At 54.2% G+C, this 23,487-nt stretch overlaps 9 protein-coding genes across 9 annotated transcripts; 6 read left to right on the forward strand and 3 right to left on the reverse strand.

The window, feature by feature from the left end:
* Positions 1-978: 978 nt before the first annotated feature.
* SLS55_010287 (uncharacterized protein) lies at positions 979-2,186 on the forward strand (the record flags this gene model as incomplete). Its single annotated transcript, XM_066781675.1, has 3 exons — positions 979-983; positions 1,461-1,468; positions 1,501-2,186. The coding sequence occupies 3 exons, from the start codon at positions 979-981 to the stop codon at positions 2,184-2,186; spliced, it is 699 nt and encodes a 232-aa protein (XP_066627958.1).
* A 1,204-nt stretch (positions 2,187-3,390) lies between these two features.
* SLS55_010288 (uncharacterized protein) lies at positions 3,391-4,587 on the forward strand (the record flags this gene model as incomplete). The annotated part of the gene is made up of 2 exons (XM_066781676.1): positions 3,391-3,820; positions 3,872-4,587. 2 exons carry the CDS (start codon positions 3,391-3,393, stop codon positions 4,585-4,587), a joined length of 1,146 nt encoding a protein of 381 aa, XP_066627959.1.
* A 3,997-nt stretch (positions 4,588-8,584) lies between these two features.
* Positions 8,585-9,819, forward strand: SLS55_010289 (uncharacterized protein; the record flags this gene model as incomplete). Its single annotated transcript, XM_066781677.1, has 2 exons — positions 8,585-8,590; positions 8,959-9,819. The coding sequence occupies 2 exons, from the start codon at positions 8,585-8,587 to the stop codon at positions 9,817-9,819; spliced, it is 867 nt and encodes a 288-aa protein (XP_066627960.1).
* A 2,431-nt stretch (positions 9,820-12,250) lies between these two features.
* On the forward strand, positions 12,251-12,853 carry SLS55_010290 (uncharacterized protein; the record flags this gene model as incomplete). Its single annotated transcript, XM_066781678.1, has 1 exon — positions 12,251-12,853. One exon carries the CDS (start codon positions 12,251-12,253, stop codon positions 12,851-12,853), a length of 603 nt encoding a protein of 200 aa, XP_066627961.1.
* Positions 12,854-13,946: 1,093 nt separating this feature from the next.
* SLS55_010291 (uncharacterized protein) lies at positions 13,947-14,342 on the reverse strand (the record flags this gene model as incomplete). Its single annotated transcript, XM_066781679.1, has 2 exons — positions 13,947-14,235; positions 14,338-14,342. 2 exons carry the CDS (start codon positions 14,340-14,342, stop codon positions 13,947-13,949), a joined length of 294 nt encoding a protein of 97 aa, XP_066627962.1.
* A 1,403-nt stretch (positions 14,343-15,745) lies between these two features.
* On the reverse strand, positions 15,746-16,607 carry SLS55_010292 (uncharacterized protein; the record flags this gene model as incomplete). The annotated part of the gene is made up of 2 exons (XM_066781680.1): positions 15,746-15,759; positions 15,818-16,607. The coding sequence occupies 2 exons, from the start codon at positions 16,605-16,607 to the stop codon at positions 15,746-15,748; spliced, it is 804 nt and encodes a 267-aa protein (XP_066627963.1).
* A 741-nt stretch (positions 16,608-17,348) lies between these two features.
* SLS55_010293 (uncharacterized protein) lies at positions 17,349-18,009 on the forward strand (the record flags this gene model as incomplete). The annotated part of the gene is made up of 3 exons (XM_066781681.1): positions 17,349-17,426; positions 17,483-17,777; positions 17,834-18,009. The coding sequence occupies 3 exons, from the start codon at positions 17,349-17,351 to the stop codon at positions 18,007-18,009; spliced, it is 549 nt and encodes a 182-aa protein (XP_066627964.1).
* A 270-nt stretch (positions 18,010-18,279) lies between these two features.
* Positions 18,280-18,850, forward strand: SLS55_010294 (uncharacterized protein; the record flags this gene model as incomplete). The annotated part of the gene is made up of 2 exons (XM_066781682.1): positions 18,280-18,527; positions 18,586-18,850. The coding sequence occupies 2 exons, from the start codon at positions 18,280-18,282 to the stop codon at positions 18,848-18,850; spliced, it is 513 nt and encodes a 170-aa protein (XP_066627965.1).
* Positions 18,851-20,274: 1,424 nt separating this feature from the next.
* Positions 20,275-21,027, reverse strand: SLS55_010295 (uncharacterized protein; the record flags this gene model as incomplete). Its single annotated transcript, XM_066781683.1, has 3 exons — positions 20,275-20,588; positions 20,653-20,878; positions 20,938-21,027. 3 exons carry the CDS (start codon positions 21,025-21,027, stop codon positions 20,275-20,277), a joined length of 630 nt encoding a protein of 209 aa, XP_066627966.1.
* Between the last annotated feature and the right edge of the window lie 2,460 nt (positions 21,028-23,487).

Raw genomic sequence — 23,487 nt, forward strand, 5'->3', positions numbered from 1 at the left:
GGAGAAGGGTCGCTCGGGAATGGGGTGAGGTGAGTCTTCGTGGAGTGCATCGACATAAGCGTTGGCGCCCCGGTGTGGCATTTCCTGCAACCTGTCCACACGGGCAGACCTTATTAACCGCTAACGGCCAGTCTCTATCAGCAAACCTGCACAACCTTCTCTCATCTGTACGTGCACAGCTGCTTGAAAGCTTGGGTCTGGCAGTGTCTGGTTGGATGCGGCGGTACCCGGTAGCTTGCGTCCCATGATACGGCCCGTCTGCGAGCTGTCCGATTGCATTGGGACAGCAACATCAGTAGCGACGAGACTTGCACATTGCGACATTGTTGTAAATCTGGTCCTGCAGCGATTTCGCCTGCAGCTGCAATCAGAACCGAGAAACCCAATCATCCCCCGACCTTCCGTTTCGCTTCTCCACACCTCACAATGGCGCCACACAACTTTGAAGTGCTCATAGCCGGCGGCAGCATATCAGCGCTGGCTCTTGGAGAGACTCGACATCGATTTCCTCGTTGTCGAAGCCTATCCGGAGATTGCTTGGCAAGTGGGCGCGAGCATCGGCTTCGTCCCCAACGGTCGCATCCTCGACCAGCTCGGTTGCTACGATGACCTGCGAGAGAAGTTCCAGTTGGGGATTATGGACATTTATTTCAGTTCTCCTACAGCCGCAGCGCCGAATCACGCCGAGCTGGCGGGGGAACACTTTGTGGCAAGGCCAGTGTCAAGAATCAAAAATGAAGTCGTTGACTGACGGGGCTTCACAGACACGGCTATGAGCCCACATCTGTTGACCGATAGATGGCAATAGAAGTCCTCTACAACCATATCCGATACAAGTCCAAGGTTCTCGTGGACAGGCGCGTGTTTGAGGTCAAGCAGTTGGCGAATGGCGTGGAAGTCACGACCAAAGACGGATCAATGTATACTGGCGACATCCTCGTTGGTGCAGACGGTATTCATAGCACGGTCCGGAAGGAGATGTGGTGCATTGGCGATCAACTCTGGCCAGGCTACTTTCCCAGATCCTATCGGACGGGTAAGCATAAAGAGCATCCCGGAAGCTCGGATGAATGTCTCTGGTCGACGAAGGCGCGACTTGTGACTACATTTTCATGTTTAGCATATCCAGCTCAGTTCCCGGGACCGGAAAATCTTCGTCGCACTCGGGGACAGGCCACAACCACAGCTATTTGGTAATCGACGGCCCGAAAGGCCGAAGTTACAGGTTGCTTTTGTCAAAAACGACCGAACGCCCCGTGGGATGGAGATCGAGATTCTCCGCCGCTTCTCCGAGGAAGAGAAAGGAGCCGTGGCAGAAAGGCACTGGGACGATCCTGTACAAGGAAATATCACATTCGGCGACCTCTAAAAGAACAACTTCTCCGCGATCCTCACAACGCTTCCGGAGTTCTTCTTCAACAAATGGCATTTTTGACGGATCATCACCATCGGGGATGCAGCACACAAAGTAAGTGAACGCACCAGCCACGTACTGACCAGCCCATGTGGCTGACGGTGGCGAATTCAAACCCATCTCGGGCCAAGGCTTCAACAGCGCCATCGAAAGCGCAGCCGTTCTCGCCACTGAGCTCATCAACGCGCTTAAAGCCCTCCCAGACAAAACTTACCCCTCAGACGACCAGATCACCACTGCATTGCAGAGAACGCAAGACCGCCGGCGGGAGCGGTTGGTCCAGATAGTCGACGCCGGCCACAATCACCAGAGCCTGATGGCCGTGGAAACGGCTCGTCTCGAGTTCGTAGTAACCCACATCGTCCCGCTCGGCGGCATGGAAGGCACCTTCGAGCGCTTTGCCACCGCCTACTCCCCGCGGAGCGTCTATCAACGCTGCCCATGTCCAAGCGGCTCCATATCCAAAGCCACCACCGCCGCCGTCTTCGCCACTCTTTTAATGCTCGTCAAGAAGACTATGATGCGAGATCCTGTCCCGATCCCCAGCGGCCCGCTCGCGCCCCCCACCGCCTACACCAACATCCCCTTCGTCGACGCCATCCCTACCACCACCATGCCGCCGTTCGCCGTCGACGCCCTCACCAGCCCCAGCCCCGCCGCCCACTGCGTCCAGTCCGCCTACCTCACCGCCATCTTCTCCACCATCCCCCATCTGGGACCGTCAAGTCCTACCGCACCGCCAACACATCACTTTGACTTCGCTGTTACGTAACATCGCCTCACCTCCTTCCCTCTTCCTCCAGATCAAACTGATAGCAACCCCCGCGCACATACAAGCCCACACTCCTCACCCTCGCCGCGCCGGCCAACATTCTCACCATCGGCACAGGCATCGACGCCCATCGTCACCCCGGTCTACCACCTCCTCGCCCTCTAGCCCGTCTCCCGGAACGCCATCTCTCATCCCGCGCCATCGGCCGTGTCCCGTTTCTCTCGCCTTCTCGCGCGCGCGGTGCTATGCCCGCGACGGTGGTCGGCTATGCTGTTCCCACGGTTCTGCTGTGTTTCACATTCGCACGAAGCCCAGACTGGAGAGGTTTCTTTTCCTATCGACAAATTATCAGATCGGCGCTGCTACAGGACGAGGACCGATATAAACGTCAACGTCTATCGGTGCAACGCTTTCATCTTTAAGTGAGACATAAACAGCGTGGTTAGAATTCCTCAATTGACGGAAATATATGTTATGAGAAAGGCTAAAAGCTGTCGATATTCAGTCGACGTGCTTGAGTGGCTCTGCAGAGCTGTTGCACAGCCGGTGCTCCATGCTTTGGAATTCGACCGGGCCTTTTCGGGCAGTGATACGGATCTTTGATGACTTAGTTGAAGGTATTAAGTTTTGGTATACAAGCTGAAGTCTTTTCCATTCTTTCCATTCCAGTAGGTGGCTGCTCAGCTAGCGCTGACTTCCATCCTCTACCGAAAGCAGTAGCGGGGAATGTGGAGGTGGCGCATTCCTACGGTAGCGGGTATGATTTTTCCTCTTGGAATTCGATTCCTCCCGTCTATGTGTATCATAGCATGCGGTTTGTGCTATGAAGCGATAGTGAATTGACATTCAGCTACGTTCTATATACAAGAAGTCTTTGATGAAGAAGAAGAAGGGGTGAAGGGGGAGGCCTGCTCTTATAGAGCAGGCAGCGAAGAAAACGAGTTTCGCCGAAATGAGTGACTAGTGGTGCGTAAGGACCACAACAGTTTGAATTTCTGCTTGTGAAGTTGCATTCCTCTCCGTCTTGACTTTTGATAAATCTGCAGTCCATTTTAAGGTTTCAAGCCTGTTCGCATGCAGTGAGAGTACACGACGCTTTTCGAGAACAAGCGGAGGATAAATAATAGAAGCGATCGGCCATACTGCTTCTCATGCAGTGTGCCTCTGACATCTTTTTTTGTGCGGTGCAGCCAATCATTCAAGCATGGATTTCCCTACGGCGGAAAAACGCCGCATCTTCATGACGTACAGATCGGTTTTTTCCTCGGGCACTGCACACCTTCGAAAACGGAAGAAAGTAAAACAGGTAGTTCTCAAGCACGGAGGATTATCGCGGGACTTGGTCCAGGAAATGGGAATCGAAAGAGTCGTCATGATTCTGACCTATCTCCTGGAGAAGGGTTTGTTTCAGTCGGAGCTGAAAGCCAAAGTTGAGTTTCCTGAGCTCTACGAAGCGGAAACCTCCAGAAGCATTCGACGAGCGGCTTCGGAGGATGAGGCAGCTCGCTCTGAGTGCGAGGTGTTGGACGCCATTGACGCGGAGATGGAAGTGGTGGAAGGTACTGGTGCGGGACCATCGTCAAAGAACTGCATGCTTCCAGAACCCCCGCAAGATGCCCCCGATACGTCAATTGGTATGTTAGTCCGCTTGAGTAATGGAACACAACTAATAATACGTCTAATAGGGAACGCGGAAGCCTTCGCGAACGATGATCCTGCCCTCACTCTCTACCCATCTTACGTTCCGTACAAAGCACAGCATCTCATCCTCACGACAGCCCAGCGAGTTCTAGAAGAGTGCTGCTTTGACTTTGCCAGAATGTGGCTCTCGGATGTGCTGGCCAGCCGGGACTGGGACTGTTCAGAGGCGGTAGAGCTGACCGAATGGCTCACCATCCTGAACCGCCGCTGCGGAACGATCCCAGCCTACGCCTTCGCAGTGAAGATGTCGTCAATGCACGAGATCCTATCTTCAACGAGGCGCTTGCGCCACACGGCCGTTCACCGCATGCCTATGACCGCTAGGGGAATCTGCCAACTCGTGCAATGCGGAGCAAAGCTCTCGGAAGCCTTGCGTGACCCGCTGCGTACGGCACAGCTGGAAGCAATTGCGCAGACGCTCGGGTCACTGACTCGCGACATGGAACTGCACAAGAACTTCCTGGAGAACTCGCTGGATATCAACTTGAAAACAATCCGTCAGCAGCGAGAGGAGCTGGACCAGCGCGAAGCGGCTCTTATTGCTATGACAAAGAAGGAAGATGCTGAGAAGAAAAAGCTGGTTGGTTCACTGCTTGAAGATTCAGTTGGCAGGATTATGCGAGATAAGTCGGATCTGGCGCATCCCCGGGAGGAGGAGGTTGGCTCTTTCGAAGAGATTAGCAGTGCTGGAGAAGGTTGAAAATTGATTATGTACAGACGAGTCCAGTTCTTCAAAGATGGACTCACTCAATAGCGAATCTTTAAATGCGCTCTACGGAGAAAATTAATCAAACCATGATTGCCTACACTCCATACGGGGATACCGTCGCCAGACCATGCCAAGGCGCTGGAAAAAGGAAAACAGAGACCCTTCCTCCACAAATCCGGCGTAGGTCCTCTGCCATGCAGCAGCAAAACTTCCTACTCATTTGCGATGTAAGCCAGGTGTGTTCATCACTATCGCCAGAGGGGGGGATTCTACCTTCGATCGGGCCAAGTTCACCGAATCCCAGAGCTTCAAGTACCCAGGGCGAAAGCACGACCAACACTCCCATGGCAATCAGTGTGGTGTAGAGCGGGTGCTCCTTCGCAAAGTCTTCCGCAGCGGCATTACTCTTCTCCAGTGCATCTTTCATTGCAGATGACATTTGGGCGCCAATGCCGATGGCTCGCTCGAGCTTGGCAAGAATTGTCTTTCCCAAGTTCTCTTCCCATTTCCAACTTGTTACTCCAACGATGTCGCCCAATTTTTCGTCAAGTTCTTTCCCTGGATCTTCGGCTGTCAGAAGTGCTTCGACAAACCTGTCGGAGATGTCGTCATTGGTTGGAGTGATAATCCATCCTAGTTCTGGATATTGCCCAGTGCATGGAATGCAAGAAATTAATGAGTTCAGTGCACTCATGTTTTTGACTGTGGACGAGGAATTGCCAAAAGTCCACAAAGACGTCGGTGCAGAGGATGATGAACACAACAGCGGTGGTGGTATATATATCTCCCCGTACCAAACTGGTCTAAACCAAGCAGTGGTGGAAACCCCGATGAAAACAAGGCGACCAGCATAACAAACATATAAATCTAAAAAATTGGTTTGTGATATGCTCTTTGACTTTCCCGGTGGGATTCCAAATCAATTCTTGATTATCTCCCTGGGGTTCTGTCTAGATGGAGTTAGCCATCGGGGCCACGGGTACTTGTGGTAGCTGCGGCTTCCGAACCCACCCGACGCTGATAGAAACTCGGCATAGAGGAAGCAGTTCGGCTTGCTACTCCTAACGTATGGGAAGCAATCACGGATGGTTTGTTTTTGAACGCGGATGAGCAATTGAATTTCAGCGTGCACGCTTGCTTCCTGGCCTTGTAGTTTGTCGAAACACTTTGCGATGGATGTCATTGCTTTCTCCAAACCGGACAATAGAACATGATCATCTCGGCCGAAACCACGATTCCGAGCGACCCAGATGTCCACGTGCTCTTTTTTTCGTTCTCTCGCAGAACAGCTGCCGAGACGAAGCGACCGCCTTTCTCGACAGCAAGAAGTTTTGAGAGCCGGTTGAGTAGACATTGAAAGATCATCTCGTCGCGAGATCGAGATAAAATCCCGGGATGAGCAGTGTAGGTCGATGTCTCCGAGTTGTCAATGGGAATGCAGCTTGAACCCTCACACTCATCGATGGAGGTCGACTCGATAGCACCATTGTTGCGGAGAAATAGAAGATGAGCCAAGGCGGCGAATTCGGCGAGTCTGTTGGAGTTCTTCTCGTCCATGACCGCGATATTCCTGTGGACAGATTAGAAGTAGGCCAACTATGATGCACTGCCGAAGCCTTCGTAGCTATGAGCTCGTACAGTGCGGTGTGTATTTGCTGAAGAGATGTGACGGAGTCTGACTGGCTGTGTCTCTGCAGCACTGCTGAAGCCAACGATCTGCTTCACGTATTGAAACTGCCGCGGATCATGCTGCTTACCTTTTTATAGGCCAAGAATGATAATACTTTCAACGTGGATACAGCTTTGCCCCCAATTACCCGAGAAAAACGGAAGAGGCGACACACTAATGGCAGCGGACACTAAAAGAATTACAGTCTCTTGTCGATCATTTCCATGGACGGAACTCGCTAGAATGTGGGGCGGAGCAGGGGGTATCAGGCAGCAGTGCTGCGCCGCATCCGCGTCAAATTCTTTCGGCGGGCGGGGTAAAAACAGAAGAAATCAGCCTTGCCGCCCCTCTACTAATCACGCTTACTACGTCTATTGCCAAAACGAGGAAGTGAAATCATGTCGGACAATTTCCATATGGACTTCAGCGCCTCCTCGCACGACCCTTACCGGGTCCTGCAGATTCTCGGCATGGGCGGTGCCGGAAGAGTGGACAAGGTCGAGCAGGTCGGGCAGGAAGGGCGATGCTACGCCCGCAAAATGTTCTTTCTGCGCAGCAGGAAGCCGCAGGTGGTCCAAGCGATCAAAGAAGAAGCCAGGATACTCAGTCGTCTGCGCCATCGACACATCGCGAGCGTCATCGGCACATACTGCTGGAAAAACCAATTCGGCATCCTGATGGAGCCCATTGCTGAAACAGACCTTGCAACCTTCCTTGGGAACTCCGACCTGGAACCGCGAGATCGTAATCGGAACCGTCTTCTGCTGCGCTGGTCCATGTGCCTGCTCCACGCCGTCAACTACATCCACGAGATGAAGATAAAACACAGAGACATCAAACCTTCCAATATCCTCCTCATCAAGGATGGTGCGAATGTCCTTCTCACGGACTTTGGCATATCAAGGGACACGGAAGCAGACAGCACCACAGGGAGCTATGGATTTGTGGGCGCATTCACTCCGATGTACAGCCCTCCAGAGTTTTTTGAAGAAGGAACAAGGAGGGGAAAATCGGCAGACATATTTTCCCTCGGATGTGTCTTTCTCGAGATGTGTGTTGCCGTTCTTGCACCTCCAGGATCACTGGAGAGATTCAACGATTCCCGTATGGAGGCGACCGGGTCTCGTGCCTACGCAAGGAACTCCACAACGGTACTACGCTGGATATTCTACCTCTGGAGCCTCTGGGCCAGCTGTGACCCGGATACGACCCAAGATTATGGAGCGGCACTTGCACAACTTGTTTTCCTCATGATGGATCCCGACGCTTCAACGCGAATCACGGCTCGCCAATTGCTCACCATGTGTAACACTGCCAGCTACCAGTTCTACCGTGCTGGAGGGCCCCTATCTTGTCCAAACTGTCCAAGTGGTTTCAGCTCTGAAGATGAGAGCGAGCCTGTACATTCTGTCTTTTACCCTCTGCACGAACTGGAGTTCCCTGGTGACCCAGAACAAGCTTTGGAAGAGTCGCCGGGGGACTGGGAGAGCGCGAAGCGACAATGGGTCAAAGAGTATGGATGCTTAACGAAAGGAATCTTGGAAGACTATCCGCGATTAGCCTTGAGCTCACCGCCGACTGTGTCTCTGGACCGGGAATCGCGCACAGGCGAAAAAAGGCCTTCAATGGATGAGTCCGACGACGAAGACACCGGCGGCGATGGACACAAAAAGCGAAAAGGAGACGAAAAGGCCTTGGTGCCATCGGGCGAGACACGCATGACGGCCGACCAGGTGCGCAGCCTCGAGAGGAAGCTGCGCGCTGTTCTCCATCGGAAAGGGACTGCGCGGGAGCGCCTTGCCTGCATGTACGTCATACAGTCCGAGTGCAAACCCGGTCTCGTTAAAGTTGGCATCGCCGGGGACCGGAAACGACGCGACAGCGCCATGCAGCCCGAGTGTGAGTTGTTGGGTGACATCAGTGCCCTCTATCTTTCCAAAGGGGTCTTGGATCCACAGCACGTGGAGAAACTCGTCTATACGCAGCTTGGAGCATTCGAAGAACGGGTACTGTGCAACGGACATGGCAGAGAACCAGTGGTTCACAGAATGTGGCTCAGGTGCGACGCCGAAGTCGTGGTCGAAGTCGTCAAGCGGTGGGTCGAGTGGATGGATCTTGATCCCTACAGGCACGGAGTACTGAAAGACTCGTGGGCGACGGAGCTGATGAAGTTGGATCGGGATAGGGAAACTCAGCATCAAGAAAGGTTTGCAGAGGTTTTGGAGAGGCATTGGGCCTGGATGCGAAAGCATACTAAACCCTAGGGTCAAGAGAACATTGCGTAATTTTCATGGATAAACAGTTAACTCCTTGCCAACAATGACGGTCAAGGTGACAAGGGCACTCCAGTACTGAGGTCGATGTCACACCGGAATGCACGGTCCGCCCTAAGTACCTATTACTTACCCCGCCCCAGCTTCCATCTTCCCAACGCCTCTACACTCCCCATCACTTCACTACTCGTCTCCCGCACCGCGCAGTTCCGGGCCATGATGGCAATCAACAAAGCTGGCATCGCCAGTGTCGCCACCGGCATAGTACGCAGCCATGGCCTCTTCCCTAGTGTTGCCAGCTGACTGACACCTTACCCCAGCTCTTCCTGGGCCTAACCGCCGTCGCATGGCAAGCGTTCAAACGTCTCCCCCGCCACTCCCCTGCTAACGCCACCCAGCTACGCGCACTACGCGATCCAGCACCTCGCGCTCCCCATCCCCGCCGCCCTCAGCTTCCTCGTCATCGTGCTGCCCGTAGCGCAAGCCCTCAGCACGTGGTACCTCACCCGCCCGCCCGCCGCCGCCCGCCGCGGTTTCCTCGCTCTCCCCGTTTCATCGCCGCCGCCACCGCGCGACGCCAACAACGCCACACCCGCACCCCGCACCACCGCCACGCGCCTCACCCTCCTCCACACCCTCGCCGTCCTCACCGCCGTCCTCGCCACCCTCTCAGGCACATACACCGCGCCCGGCCCCTCCCTCGACTGCGCGCTGCGCGAACAATGGCAGGCGCTGTACCGCGCCAAGGACGGCGAGCAGCTCCGGACGATCCAGGACGCGCTGCGCTGCTGCGGCTTCCGCAGCGTGTACGACATGGCGTGGCCGTTTCCGACACAAGAAGGCGGCCGGACGCAGCGGAGCACGTGCGCGGCGACGTACGGGAGGGGCGATGCGTGCGCGGAAGCGTGGAGGGGGAGGGAGAGGGCGTTGGCGGGGGGGTTGGTGGCGGTTTGTGTGGGCGGGTGGGTTTGTCAGATGGTTGTCACGACTGGGGTTCTGTCTTGGATGCGGCGCTTCGTGAAGGGGGGCTCGAGTGGACAAGACGGACGGGATGGTGGAGGAGAGAGGGCTGTTCGTGCCATTGGCTTTCCCGATGAGGAACGGTACACGGATGATCCCGCCGAGGACCTGGAGGATGGCGAGAGAGGGCAGATGGCGGATGACAGAGAAGGCGTGCTCATTGATGGCCCGCGCGATACGAGCGATCAGCAACATCACACGCTGTTCCCTTCGGCTCATGGCAATGGCGAGATTGAAAACGAGTGGGGACGTGGCCAGTGATCGGCCGAGAACTTGCTATGCAGTTCGTTTCCTTGATCTGGGTCCCCTCTACTCGTTCGGCGACTAATGATTCATGACTATTGCGATGGCCTCAATGGAAGAGTTCGTTATCTGGGTTTTACCGAGTGGATCAAACTATTGAGTATGGCAAATTGGTCTTTGGATTCAGGCTGGAGATCTGGATATGGGAGAGCAGAATGCGGAAAGGTTCGCCTTTAGAATGGCCCGCAAAATTGGCTAAGACTGGACAATGCTATGCTAGAAATCGTCAGTTAATGTTCACATGATGAGGCTCTGGAAAGCAACTACATGCAGACAGGAGGTTTTCCCAGTTGCTCGAGAATCGTATTGGTCCACCATGCGCTAGTAGGCCAAGTATTCCAAGAGATAAGCGGGCGGTGCCCGCGCTTTAGCGCCGATGCTTGTCACCTTGTGGCATGCAAGAACGATCGCCACTGGCCTACGCTAGCCAATGGCCTTTTTACTCAAACGCGGGAGGTGTAAGCCATTCTCGCTTAACCATCTGGGTCAATGCGGATTGTACCGCCCCGGACATACAAGACGATGCTGAGGCCGGCCTCTATTCAGCCGCATTTGAGGCAAATACTGCTGAGAGCCCCCATTGCCTCACCGGGACAGGAAAATTCCATGTATGATCTTGACATTGTAAAGATGCAATGACGCCCAGTATATTTAGCTATTTTGCTTGTAGACTGGTGATGATATCCCCACCTTCAACAGGGAAGGCGAAGGAGGTTTCCGTGTAGCCCCCACACTTTGGACGGGACGGACGGACCCTTCAACCGAATGGAGCCACTCCTTCGTACCAGAGAATCGATACATGTCTACTCGAACTGAGGGTCGAAAAGCTGGATGTGATCCAGGAAAGCCGACACCTGACTAGTCGAACTTAGGGTCAAAAAGCTTGACGTTAACCAGAAAGGCAGACACGTCTACTCGAACTGTGGGTCGAAAAGCCTGACGTTGAAGACCGGCTCGGCAAGCTATTCAAGCAAGTAGAGATCAGGGTAAGAGTGGCGCTAACCTTGATTTAAGCTTAACTACGTCCGAAGCACACAAGTCACTCCTGTCTTCCAAGACCAAGAAGATGGATACTCGGGTCGAAAAGCTCGATGCTACACACCGGCTCGATCCTTAATCCAAGGAACACGCGGAGTTGAATAGCAGCAAACGTGCGGACCCTGAACCCAAGCCAATCACGTTCGATGATGGGCGGATGGTGCGCATCGGCGGCTCCGAAGCTTGTACCGAAGGGAGTATGCTCTAGCAGGAGTAGACTCCGACAACCATGGCGCTTGGAAGACAGATGAAGAGATTTACACCTGTTAGGGACGGTGCGGGTATCTTATTCGCACTAAAGTGTCCGCATGCGTTGCGGATTACCTCCTTGATGCCAAGAACATCCGGTTGCAGACAACTCATCCGCAACCCTATCCGAATGCATTCTACACAGAAATTATCCAAAGTATCTATACGACTATGAGGCGTGAACGTCTCGTGGTCTGCTTAATGCTGTGATTCATAAATTATCTTTCCATGTCCCGGATCAATTTTATGCAACAAACGCGTCATGATATGACTTTATACACTACTTTATGCTGGCTCTCGTGCGAACATGCTTATCCCGAAGCTTGGTATACATTGCATTAACCATTTCCGGTATCATGAATGTCTGAAAATGTCTTCCCCATAGCGAGGAATAATCAGATCGGCGCTTTCATCTTTGGAACAGGAGGATTTCCACAGTGGGGTGATGATCCAGGCATCAATCGCCACAGGTAGAATTGGGAGTCTTAGGCAGACCTACATTGATAACGAAGAAATCTATCGCATCCATCAGGTACGTGAATCAGCAGCATAGGAGGACTGATGTTGGACTGAATATACCTATTTCTGTTACTATTCAACAGACGATAGTTCGCGAAGTGTAAAGGCTTCCACTAAGCTCAGTAGTTTAGTGCAAAGTCTTACGGTTGTCAAGGGATTCGCCAAAGAGACTAACTTGACCCATAGCGCCGGTAGCTGTCAGCTGGATCCGCTCCCCGTGGATCCCGTACTGAAGCAGCTAGTAACAGGAGCTACCGGGAGCCGCATTGCGGGGCTCCAGACCATCACAAAGCTAACCGCGGTAGCGAGCTGGGGTAGGTACATTCTCGAAATAGGTCTGGAAGTGACATGGAGGCTCTCGACTCGAGGCAGTATATATCCAGCCACGACGACGGCTTGGAAGTCTTCATTCCGACAACAATCACCGCTCCTCTACCTCCATCTGTCCACTCATCATCAAGGAAGTTGTTGATCAACCCTTTACTGCTCCCTTGTTGAACAACCCACCACGCCGTTGTTGACCAACCACCTATTACTTCAATACTCTATTCTTCCATTCCCCACCCCCACCCCACCGACAACCATGTACACCTTCAACACCATCCTCGCCGCCCTCGCCCTCGGAGCCTTGGTCTCCGCCGCCCCCATCGAGCAGCGCGACACCCAGCTCGCCCCCGCTCCAGCCTACAAGCTCAAGACCTCCTTCACCACCACCTCCGCCGCCGCCGCCTCCCTCACCTCCGACGCCCCGCTCTACGCCACGACGCCGGGCAAGCTGGCGCCGCCCCCAGCCCTCGGCGGGCCCTACGGCCTGAAGAGCAAGACGTCCGTGCTGCCGTCCGTCTCCGTCTCCGTGTCCACCGACCTGCCGTCTGCCAGCACCGGGCTTCCCTCTGCGCCGACCGAGGCCAAGTCTGTCAGCAACGCGCTGGCATCTGCACCGGTCACGCTTGCGGTCGCGGCCGTCACTGCCCAGCCGACTACGCTTGCGACGGCGGTGAGCAGTGCGAAGGCTGTTGTTGCGTCCTCGTCCTCCTCCGGCGGTGCGGCGAAGGTGTCTTCGTCGTCGTCGTCTGTGGCTGTGCCTTCGGCGACGGCGGCGGCAGGCGGTGCGGGCGTGTCGGTTGGTATGAGCTTGGATGCAGGGTCGCTGCTGAAGGCTGTGAACAACCTGCTCGGCTTGTGAGCTCGGTGAGAGAGAGAGAGAGATGGGGAGGAGTTTGTTGTTGCATTGTTTGCATTGCAGGATCCGAGCGATCATGTGTTTGCGATGTGCGGCCCCAGCGGTCGATTGACTGTTTGCTTTTGCGTTGGAGATCCTAGCGATCATCGCCTGTTTTTGATTTTTTCTCTTTGATCCCAGAGATCAATGTCTTGTGTTTTCCAGATCCTAGTGATCACCATCCCTGCTTGTGTTGTGGATCCCAGTGACCCCACCAAGCACGGCGCCGTTGACGGACGCGACAATATCCGACATCCAATGTTCTCTCCCAGTCAAAGCCTTTTTTGCTCCTGGTTGAGTTGTGCTATTTTCATCCTGATGGATGTTTGTTTTGTTTGAGTACGCTAGCTAGTTCCATAGTCGTTGTTAATCCTTCAAAGGAATTTTCATGATCAGCAAAGACCCTTGTGTTGCGTGATACCAATATGCTCTAGAAGGCCATATGTTCTGGAAGCACCGATGAGTGCCGTTTGCAGCACCTCAGGGTCTTTGAAAGCTTGACTCTGCACTGGCATCGGGTAGCGGCTGTTGGTGCGGAACGTGGAATCGGGGCATTACCCGAAACTGGGTGACATGGATGCTGCGGCGATCAAGGGATGCAAGAAGGCGAGCCATTCCCTGTCCAATTTTCCCAAGGCCATGGTAACGCTAGCATAATTCCTGCAGGGTCAACTCCTTGTAAGACCATCCATGGATCACTTATATGGTCTAGTCTCCACGACGCTCGCTGCGAAAAAGGCCGTTTCATGGCCGAAGTGGTATATTCCGGTAATTGGACCCATGTGCGGCCTTAGGGTGCTCTGGCGTGATGGGGTCGCGTCTGAATGTGGCTGTGTCCAGGATCCAGCAGAAAGATACCAGCGAGGGACTAGCTAGAGGAGAAGACTTCGTGATACCACTCTATGCATAGGCGTTGTGCAATAACGAAGCCATTATCCGACTGCCGACAAGTGCTCTTATCAAGTGCGTCGGGGTCTCATGTATCAAGTTCCAGCTATCGTAGTCAATGCTGGACTCTGTGCTGTGTAAATACAGGAGAAGCACGCGGCTGCATGAGCTACGCAGCGGGGACGGTGAAAATGGGGACGAAAGACTTGGTACTGGCTGCATCTCCATCATGGTCAATGTGGTAGTCATGAGCTAAACAGAGTCCATAAGAGGGAATGAGCAGGGACTCCACGCCAAAGACGGCGCGATCGCGGTGGACGACAGCCGCGTTCGTCCCGACGATGGTTCCGAGCGGCATGTAGTGGCCGCAGAGCTCCGCGCCGCCTTCCTGCACCACGCGCTCGAGCGGGAAGGAGACGCCGGGGTGCATGCGCATGGCCTCTTTCATGCACGCTTGCCTGCGGGGTTTTGTAGTTAGTCAGCAGACACGTCTAGAGAGAAAGGGGAAAAATCCACAGACAGCCTCCGAAAAAAAAAAAAAGAAACCATCATACAGATACTGCATCTGCAAACACTCGTTGTACGTAACGAGCTCGGACAGGTTGCCGGCGGCGTGGGCGTCGTCGATCTCACGCTGGAGCTTCTGGTATATCCGCTCGTCCCACATCACGTTGAGTCGGAGTCGGAGTCGGCGTCGCAGGCGAAGTATTCGGACGTGTCGAACATGGTACCTGGGGACTGGCTGGGCTGGGCTGGGCTGTATGAGCTAAGATCGGATGGGAGCAGATGCACAGTAACAACTAACACTTACACGACCTGTAGACGAAGTATGTGGGTTACAAGAGTGATTTAGATAGATTGGTAAATTTAAGTAATGGGGGTAGAAAATCATTAAGTCTTTAAGATAGGTACATACAAGCATGCAGTATCAACAGATCAAGTAAGCGGTGTCCCTGGTTCCGAAGGGGAGATCAGCTCCACCAATGTAAAAGGACAACATAACGTCTACGGCTGCATTTGGGATCATTGTCCGCTCAACAAATACCGACGTTCCCGTGTGGAATGCTGCAGTGCATGGTGTTGCTCATCGTGAGACAAAGATCGAGAAAGGGGGTGAACAGACATAGGGGGTGAACAGACATCTGCTGCACTTCCGTGGACTTTCAAAGCCCATATTCTTTTAATAGCTACTTCCTGCGAAAGCTTTAGCACGAACATCTGTTCTTTTCTAAATTACTTATCACTACGACGCGCCGGACGGCCTCGCGCTCAGTCCGGTTAGTTGGCGGCAACCCGGCAGGCAATCCGGTAGCCTACCCATTGCATGCGTTATTTGAAGACTCCGCGAATGATAGCAGGGACGCAGGTTTCACTGTAGCTGTCCACGAGGCAGATGCAACCAAGAAGTGTGCAATAGTAAAAGATGGCACGCATCGACGAGCGTGGTCAATTTGGCGTGAATGGAAGCTCTCCCCAAGGACTGTTTGCCGGGCGTTCCATGGACGTAGGTGACTTGTAAGGCGGCACTGTCCAACGACCTTCCGTCTCGCGTCCATAGGAACCAAGATATTTTTGCGAATGACTTCCATCGGGGCAGAGGAGGACGCAGCCGAGTTCGAACGGAGGAACGACAACCAGTCTACATTGCCCGAATAAGGCTTATAGTAACCTGACATGCGTCACACATGGAAGAAACATACAAGTAAGCGATTGACCAGCACCCTTTTCAACTTGGCGGCAACTTACCCGAGTGGATTGAAACACAAGCTTAGCTCATCTCAGCATCTGTCAACAAGAGCTTCCGGTTAGGGAAGTACAGTCCGTGTTGAAGAAGTTCCCGCCTGGCACGACGTGGACGTGTGAGCTGTTCGCCAGGCGCGTGGGGTGGTACGAAACCGCTCCCCCACGCCCGCAGAGGGCACCAGGGCGCCTCTGACGGAAGGTGGTGGTGATGACGAGAAAGAAGAGCTAGGAGGTGGAATCTGATAAGTGCAGTTATCTTTGGTTCTTCTTCGTTGGACTTAATGCGACAAGGCTTACAAAGCTGACGAAGTTCCTCGCGGACATGTTCTCGCATGGTTAAGATCTGGGAGATCTCAACGGCGTCGGTCTGACGAGTGTCGTCTTCCCGAAACACCAGCGTGTTCGGCAGCGGCCCCAACGCCTCACGCCTCGCAAGATAGTCGGCGATCCTGTTGCCCAGGATCCCACCGCGCGGAATCCACTGCAGCTCCACCTCGCCACCGAGGTTGCGGATGGCGTTGGTGATGGCGATGATTTGCTCGATGAGGTCTCTGCCCCAGTTGTACAAGCCGTCAGCGACGGTGGTGAAGGTGGCGCGGTAGAAGCGGATGGTGTCGATGGCGCGCAGGCAGTCGGAGTAGATGCTGACGACGCGCTTGCCGCCCGAATACACGGCCCAGTATCCGTACTGCAGGGCCAGCAGGATGGCCGTCATTTCGGCGCGGAGGATGGTGCAGGAAAGCTGCTGGTCGTGAAGGCGCGTGTCGTCGGCCCATTCATCCTCGCCGTTAGGCAGCAGCTGACGCCAGACGACGGATATGGCTGTCGGACAGCCCTCGGCGCCACCCTCGGGCTGGTTGCTGTGGTTTCTGGTGCACCTGGTGGAGGCGTCGGTCCAGAAGACGGCGCGCTCGTGCGCATCTGCGCGGAAGTACTCCTGGGCTGCGGTCTGGAGCGCGATGCTCCTGTTCTGCTGGGAGGCGGGGTCTTGGTGCGGCGGCGGCGTCTTGATGTGACCGCAGAACTGGTAGCGGTCGTGTTGCGCCAGGAGGAAGGCGACGCGGGCGGGGTCGACAACGGAGGACATATCTGCTTCAGGGTTCGTCTGGTTGGAAGAAGTGGTGATGGGAATGACGATTCACTGAAGCTGGAGAGAGAGAGAGAGAGAGGAAGAGAGGAAAAACAGTCAAGATCTGTTTGACCTTTGGGAAAGCGTCTGTGCGCGGACGGTGGTGACCGACAAGGCAAGAGCGGAAAAGAGGAAGGAGCGACAGCCAGACAAGCCCGCCATGTCAAGTCCCAACGGCGCTGAATCATCAAGACTCGCTACTCAATGTGATCGTCTCTCTTGCAGTATTCGGTCAGTCTCTCTTTGGCGGTCGCGCCGCGTAGGCCGAGGTGATCGTGTCCGCCGCCAAGCTGGAGCCCCGGAACAGCCGCGAGTCTCCTGCTTCTATGTTACCTACGACGTGTGGATATCTCATCAGCCTTTGTCAGAGACGACAATACTGCAATACTTGTTCCGGTCATATAAATGGGCACGGTTCCTGTCCACTGCCGGAAACAGCAAGTCCACCCATGCGACGGAAGATCGACGGTGGTGGTCTGCGCCACACAGCTGTCCCCGGTATAAGATGAACATCATCAATACGTTTGGATATCTATCTATAATTAGACAAGGCAACATAACATTTTAGGTGGGGGTTTGGCGGCCGTTGCCCGGGGAACGAATCCTTCAATCCTTCAGCAGCCCGCTTATAAGCTTTCCGTGCTCCCTCGTCACTCCCGTGAAGTTGCACCACTACGCAGCTCAACTTGCTTAGCAGTCATGTCGCTCTCCCTCTATGACACGACCGTCGCTGTCTTTATCAGACAGCTTAAAAACCTCTCGGCCGTTCTCAAAAAGGTGCAAACACGATCCCCTGGCAGCAACAGAACGAAGCTCTGACACCAACGTCACAGGCCGAGAAATGGTGCGACGACAACCAGAAGCCGCACTCGGAGCTGCTCGAGGCGCGATTGGCGCCCGACATGTATCCGCTCACCTCCCAGATCCGGCTCGCCGTTAGATGGGCCCGCAACGGCGCTCTTCTCAACAAGGACTACCACTTCATGGCGACAGACGGGAAGCCCGAGCTGAAGCATACGTTTGCGGAGCTGCAGGGACTCATCCAAGATGCCCTGGACTTTCTGCAGTCGGTAGAGGCGGAGGATATTGAGGGGGCGGAGAAGAATCCCGTCTCTGTCTGGTCTTCAGGTATGTCTTGCTGATTACGATCCGTTGTGGGACACGTGCGCTGACCCTTGGACCAGGTGAGGAGGGCAAGGGCCACAATGTAAAGTTGAACTCGGGCCACACGTTGCTCACTCAGGCCATATTTCCCAACTTTTGGTTCCACGACGCTGCGGCCTACAATATTTGCAGGATGAAGGGCGTCCCGCTGGGCAAAATGGACTTTCTCATGGGCGCCGGCCCCTTTGATGATTGAAGGGCCAGACTTAAGTACTCCCTTCGTGCCAGTAATGAGATTTGCTTGAAGAAGAATTGCGCCAGTCTTGTTGCTCTTGGCGGTATAAGGCGGAGGTGGGGCGCTGCGGCGAAGGATGAGGGTGTTGGCTGCGAAGGTGACAGATGGACAATGACGTCACCGCAGCGACGGTTGCCTAGCGGAAAGCTTATCTCCACGCAACCGCTTATCTTCGCGCTCTACGTCCAAACAACCCTTGCATCAGCCAACCGTTTCCGTCAAGTCGCACCCATGGCTGCCAACGAAGCCCAGCAGGGGCCTCCTCCCGACTTCGCCGTCCTGGCACGTGATGCCCACAGCCTTATGACACAGCTCACACGACTTGGCAGCCTTGCGGGCTTGAGTGACAGCGTCGCCGACATGCGCAACGACCTGAATCGCCAATTCGGCGAAATCAGCCGCCGACTTGCCGAAATCGACCGTCGACTCACCGCTGTCGAACATACCCAGCTCTGGCTTCAGCAGCAACAGCTCACATTGTATGCCTGACTCCCCTCCATGCTCCACTCTGCTTTCGCTCACAACCCGCTCTCCCAGGGACCGCAACAACCAGGCCCGCATATTCAATGGCCACGTCAGGGAACAGGGCGAAGAGCTGGCGCCGCTCTACTCAGTTCGCACCCACGATCCGATCCCCAACTTTCCCACCACCATTGCCAGACTCGACGGCCTTCGTAGCCCCGATATGCGCCCGATGCTCGAGCACATGAACATCAGCCCCGAGGGCACCGACACCCACATCCGCTGGGTTTTGGGACAAGCCTTTGGCCTACTCCCCGCCATTACGCATTATCACCCATAACCGCTCAACTTTGACCTTTCTGCGGCGAGGTCCAGCAGGGACGAGTCTTTTGTAAGTTCCCACGGTATGAATATGCCCCTCGACTGTTCTTACGTAGACAATGTAGGACGATTAACCACCAGTCGCTGCCAGTCCCTTATCCTTCTCAGCATCTTTGGCCGCTCGAGGCACAGACACTGCTGTTTTCGCCCCTTCTGATATATTCGAGCTGGGATATCGGTGTTGACATTGTATCTTAGTATCAGCCTTTGTCGTCGAGAGGCCCTCGTGCACATACTGACCATGGTTGAATGGTACCGCGATGGCGAGAAAGAGGGGTGAGTCTCTGCTGCAAGAGAAGGACATGGGAGCATCGATTGAGGGACGAGAGCGGAGCGTGCCATGGCTCTTTGAGCCATTCACATCTAACAGCAAACAAATAACTACTAGTACATCAACCGAATAAAACAGCATCGAACCACTGAGGAGGGCCCGCCTGCATCACCAGCTGCGCCAGGCGGCCTTTGTCAAGCTCTGTTCAGCCCAACCAACATCCCCATCTACAAGACTGGACTCTACGGCACGTACGACGGTCCGGCAACCGCCGCAAGAAGAGCGCGTTGGAAAACCACCGGAAAGACACAATCATCCTAACAGAGATCCCCCAAAATTTGCCCTCCTCAGCCGCACGCTCTCCGCCATGCCCATCGAACACAGCCTCCGCACCGCCTCAGCACCGCCGGCTACCCACCCAGCGACATCGTCGACACGGCAAAAAGCCCGCAAAAACTAGATTAAGCGCGCGCATCCCATTACGCAGCAACTTCGAGTCCGTTCCCCACCCCTACCCTGATTAACCCATGATATCCACCCGGCCGTGCCACGCCGCGCCCGCCAAACGACGCCGGATCGAGACCTAGGTCAAAAGCGGTCGCCTCCCGTCCCGCCAGTAGTAGGGCTGGCGATGGCGGCAGCAGCAATATGCTGGATTGAGTGATGGGGAATGCGTAGAGGATGCATTTTTCAAAACTCTCGGCCCCTGTTTGAGAGTCCTCAGTTGCGCGACTTCTCGGACATTGAGAGACTACGCACCCCATCATCTTGGCTTATATTCTTTGTCGCCTGGTGTCCGATGTCTGTACGCATTTCGAGTCCTACCGGCCGCCAACCAGTAGAAACTTGTACTATGGTAAAAAAAAAAAAAAAGTGGTATCATAATTCAGTTCTCTGCTTTTGCTGCTTGGCCTCCGTTAGCCATCCTATTGCCCGCCCCCTTTTTCTTTTAGTAAGCCTCCTCACACGTTTATTCCAGCCGCGCCCGAGCCGATCAAAAGACAGCTGCCATTTTTTGTCGTCTGAAAGTAGTGAATGCGAGTATCAAATGCCGATGACAAAGAGTAAGAGAATGGAATGCGCGGCCGGTATCAGGCTCTGCACTCCTCACGTCATCCACTTCCCAAAACCTCAACAGTACTTTCTGCATCCATCAGAGCATCTTGGACGGGGTCATAGTAGATTGAAGTCCGAGACTGAGGGATGGAATCAGCATTCGCCACCTCGTTCTGACACTCATCAGCCCCCTGATATTGACTTTCGTCGGCTGGCGCCTCCAGCACGGCACTCGGCTGCGGGCCATCGATGAGCACACCCGTCGAGACGTTGTTCTCCTTGGATTTATTCGCGGTAGTCCGATCCCGTATGAGGGCCTCAGTGCGTACCCTCCAAGCCGCAGGTTCGGGTGATATGGCAGTCTTTCCTCCTTAATAGACGTGGGTACTCAGCATGTCGCAATGTCAACTTCATCTACGTTCGAATGAACTCACTTTGATTATCGCGCAGCCACGGCAGCAGCTTCCAGCCCAGCACATTGTCGTCCAGCGGCAGCTTCTGCTCCAGATTGTCGTGTACCAATTTTGCGCGCAATTCCGCGAGGATGTCTTGGACGACACTATTCGAAAGATTTCGCCACAACACCTTGTCGGGCTTGGGATGTCTGACCCAATACTTCTCGCCGTCGAGAAGTTCTTTTCCCTCATTGATGACGGCATTCTGCGGCCTGACGATAAGCAATCGTGAAGTATCTCGGTTCCATTCGCGTGCGAACGTACCCGAAACCGGTCGTACTGGTGTTTGCTCCACCCACGCGACTCCCGTATCTTGCCGACAGTCGTCTGAGCGCTGTATTTTTTGCCTGACATAACGGAGGCCAGAACAAAAGATGTGAGACGAATGGGGAGGTCGTCCAGACAGGTTGCATGCCGTACGAGAATTCGCGGGCCGTGGGAGCAAACCTCCACGTTAATATTTTGACGTGGCGGGGCCAGCCGTCATGCCCGTCTGGGCTGCCTGCAGGCTGCTGCCTAGACTTGGTGCGCCGCACGGCTGGCGGGCGGGGCACGGCGGGGCTCGCAGCCTTGTTTGGCTGATCGTCCGCAATGCCGGTCCAATAGGCGTTGGCTGCGCGAAATATGCACGACCGGCTTCCTCTCTTATTGGGCAACTTCTGAAAGTCGGCAGTGCTGGCTGAGCTGGCAAGACTCGGCCGCATGGCCGCTCACCGCAGCTCTGTCGCGTCGGTGCGGCCTCTCATCGGTACCAACGATACATGCTCCAGAGTGGTGCGGTTTGCGATTAACAAGCTCGAAAATATATCTTGCTACGTACTAAGCGTTGGAGCATCATGCTGAGGGGTCTCATCCCTGTTGTTGTGATGAAACAATGCGATATAACAACAACAAATAACAACGTTTGACAAGAACAAAAGCCGGAGATTGCGGCGGAGCAAACGGCAGAAGCGTGGCATAGTGGGACTATTTGGCTGATTCCATGAACACAGCTTCCACGGGTTGACTCACACATTCTTCATCGATGAGAGTGCGGTACCGTGGAAGAAAACCAAGGGAGAAGGAGGACTCGTTTGTCATCCTGGGAATTGGCTGCCCCGGTAGCGAAGAAACCCTTGGGAGAATTTTATCTTCAACCATGAAACCTGAGCCGGAGACATGGATCGGTATATTAATTTTGCCCATAAATTCTTTTAAAAGACAAACAGCTGCCAGCCCCCAGAATCTACTATGCTGCCACAGCAAACACAAAATCCGGATGATGGACCAAGAGAACACGCCCCCGGCGCACCAAGACCGACAGGTCTCCGCACAACGACCACTCGATCCCGACTCAACAATAGCCCGACAGAGTCTCTCACGTTCCCAAGCGCCGTTGTGGTACATTCGACTTCCCATCGAGATCAGGCTTATGATATACGAACACTTTGTCTCATCCTATCCAACAAGCGTCCCCACCCCCTCTCTCGAAACGAGTGCATCGACGACGGAGCCCCAGCTAGCTCGGCAGGATTGCTGGAAGTACGTCAAAGACGACTGCGTGAAGAGCGACGGCAGCCTGGAAGGATTTCTCTACTCCCATATCTACCTCGGCAAGTTTGGAAAATCGATGAATGTTTTTTCCCCCGACGGCTCCATCCAAACGTGGACCCTACATAATAGCATTCCTCAAATGCCGAAGGAAAATAGGAAGAACGTGAAAAGAATATCAGCAGAGTACTTAGATCCATGGGACCCTTACGTAGCTACGTTCGAGGTACTTGTATTCTCCTCACACCTAGTGGAGCTTTTCGAAAACCTTGAAGATATCACATTTACACTAGAGATTAACTGTTTCTCGAGCCGTCACGAACAAGATATCGATGATGCGATACAACTACACAAGTTAAACGTAAACAAAACGCCAAAATTCCTCGTGTTCAGGCATCTCGGTAACCTAGCGAGATGGCATGTGGAACTTTACAGGGGCTTGAGACCAATGTACATGGAAGATACGGGGCCGGTCCAAAAGGCTTGGAACAGGATCAAAATTGACAGGTCACGAGTTTGATATGGTGAGGGATTATGGCACCAACAGATGTTGGTTAATAGGAAATCAAATGGACCTCGGCATACAGTCTCTCTCATCCCATGCTTCGGCTTCCGCATTCAGTGTTTCTGAGCCGTAGAGCTGTTCGTATTTATCAAGCACCGTTGCCAGAGTAATGTGATGGAGTGGATGGTGATTCGGCCAATGAGAAAGAGTGTCTTCGTGGCGGACCGTGCAACGGTTTGGCCCGCTAGCAGGACCCTCAGACGCGAGAAAACTGTAGCCTTGGAGAAAGGGAAGACATACCCGACAGAACTTCTGCGGGCTCAAATGAGGTGGCTCGTGATCCGAATACATGTCATTTAGTGTCTGGCCATAGGGAACGACCTTCCAACCAGGGTGATAAGCTGGGCCACCGCTTATGGATGCTCATTTCCATACTCGAGTCTTGTCGCCCGCGTTTTCATGGCCCCGGATCTCCCACGATCTCCCTCACCAGTGCGGTAGGGATAGCAGTCCCGCAACGTTGTTCATCCTCGCGGCTACCGGCGCGATCGCTTTAATGGGGCTCTGGACTACGAACGGAGCACAAAACATGGAGACCACTTCATAGAAGCAAACCGCCACCCACGGCTACATCCGCCAAGAAGTGTAGAGAAACGTCCCACCGGTCGGGCACGCCACCGGAAAACCTGAGCAAGAAAATCAATACCGCGCACAATGAGCACACCTATCTCACCTCGGAAACGCTCGGTGATCTCAGCAAAGACCTTCTGCTACCTGCC

The sequence above is a fragment of the Diplodia seriata genome, assembly GCF_021436955.1.
Source record: "Diplodia seriata strain FDS-637 chromosome Unknown scaffold_12, whole genome shotgun sequence".
In the NCBI taxonomy this organism is placed as follows: domain Eukaryota; kingdom Fungi; phylum Ascomycota; class Dothideomycetes; order Botryosphaeriales; family Botryosphaeriaceae; genus Diplodia; species Diplodia seriata.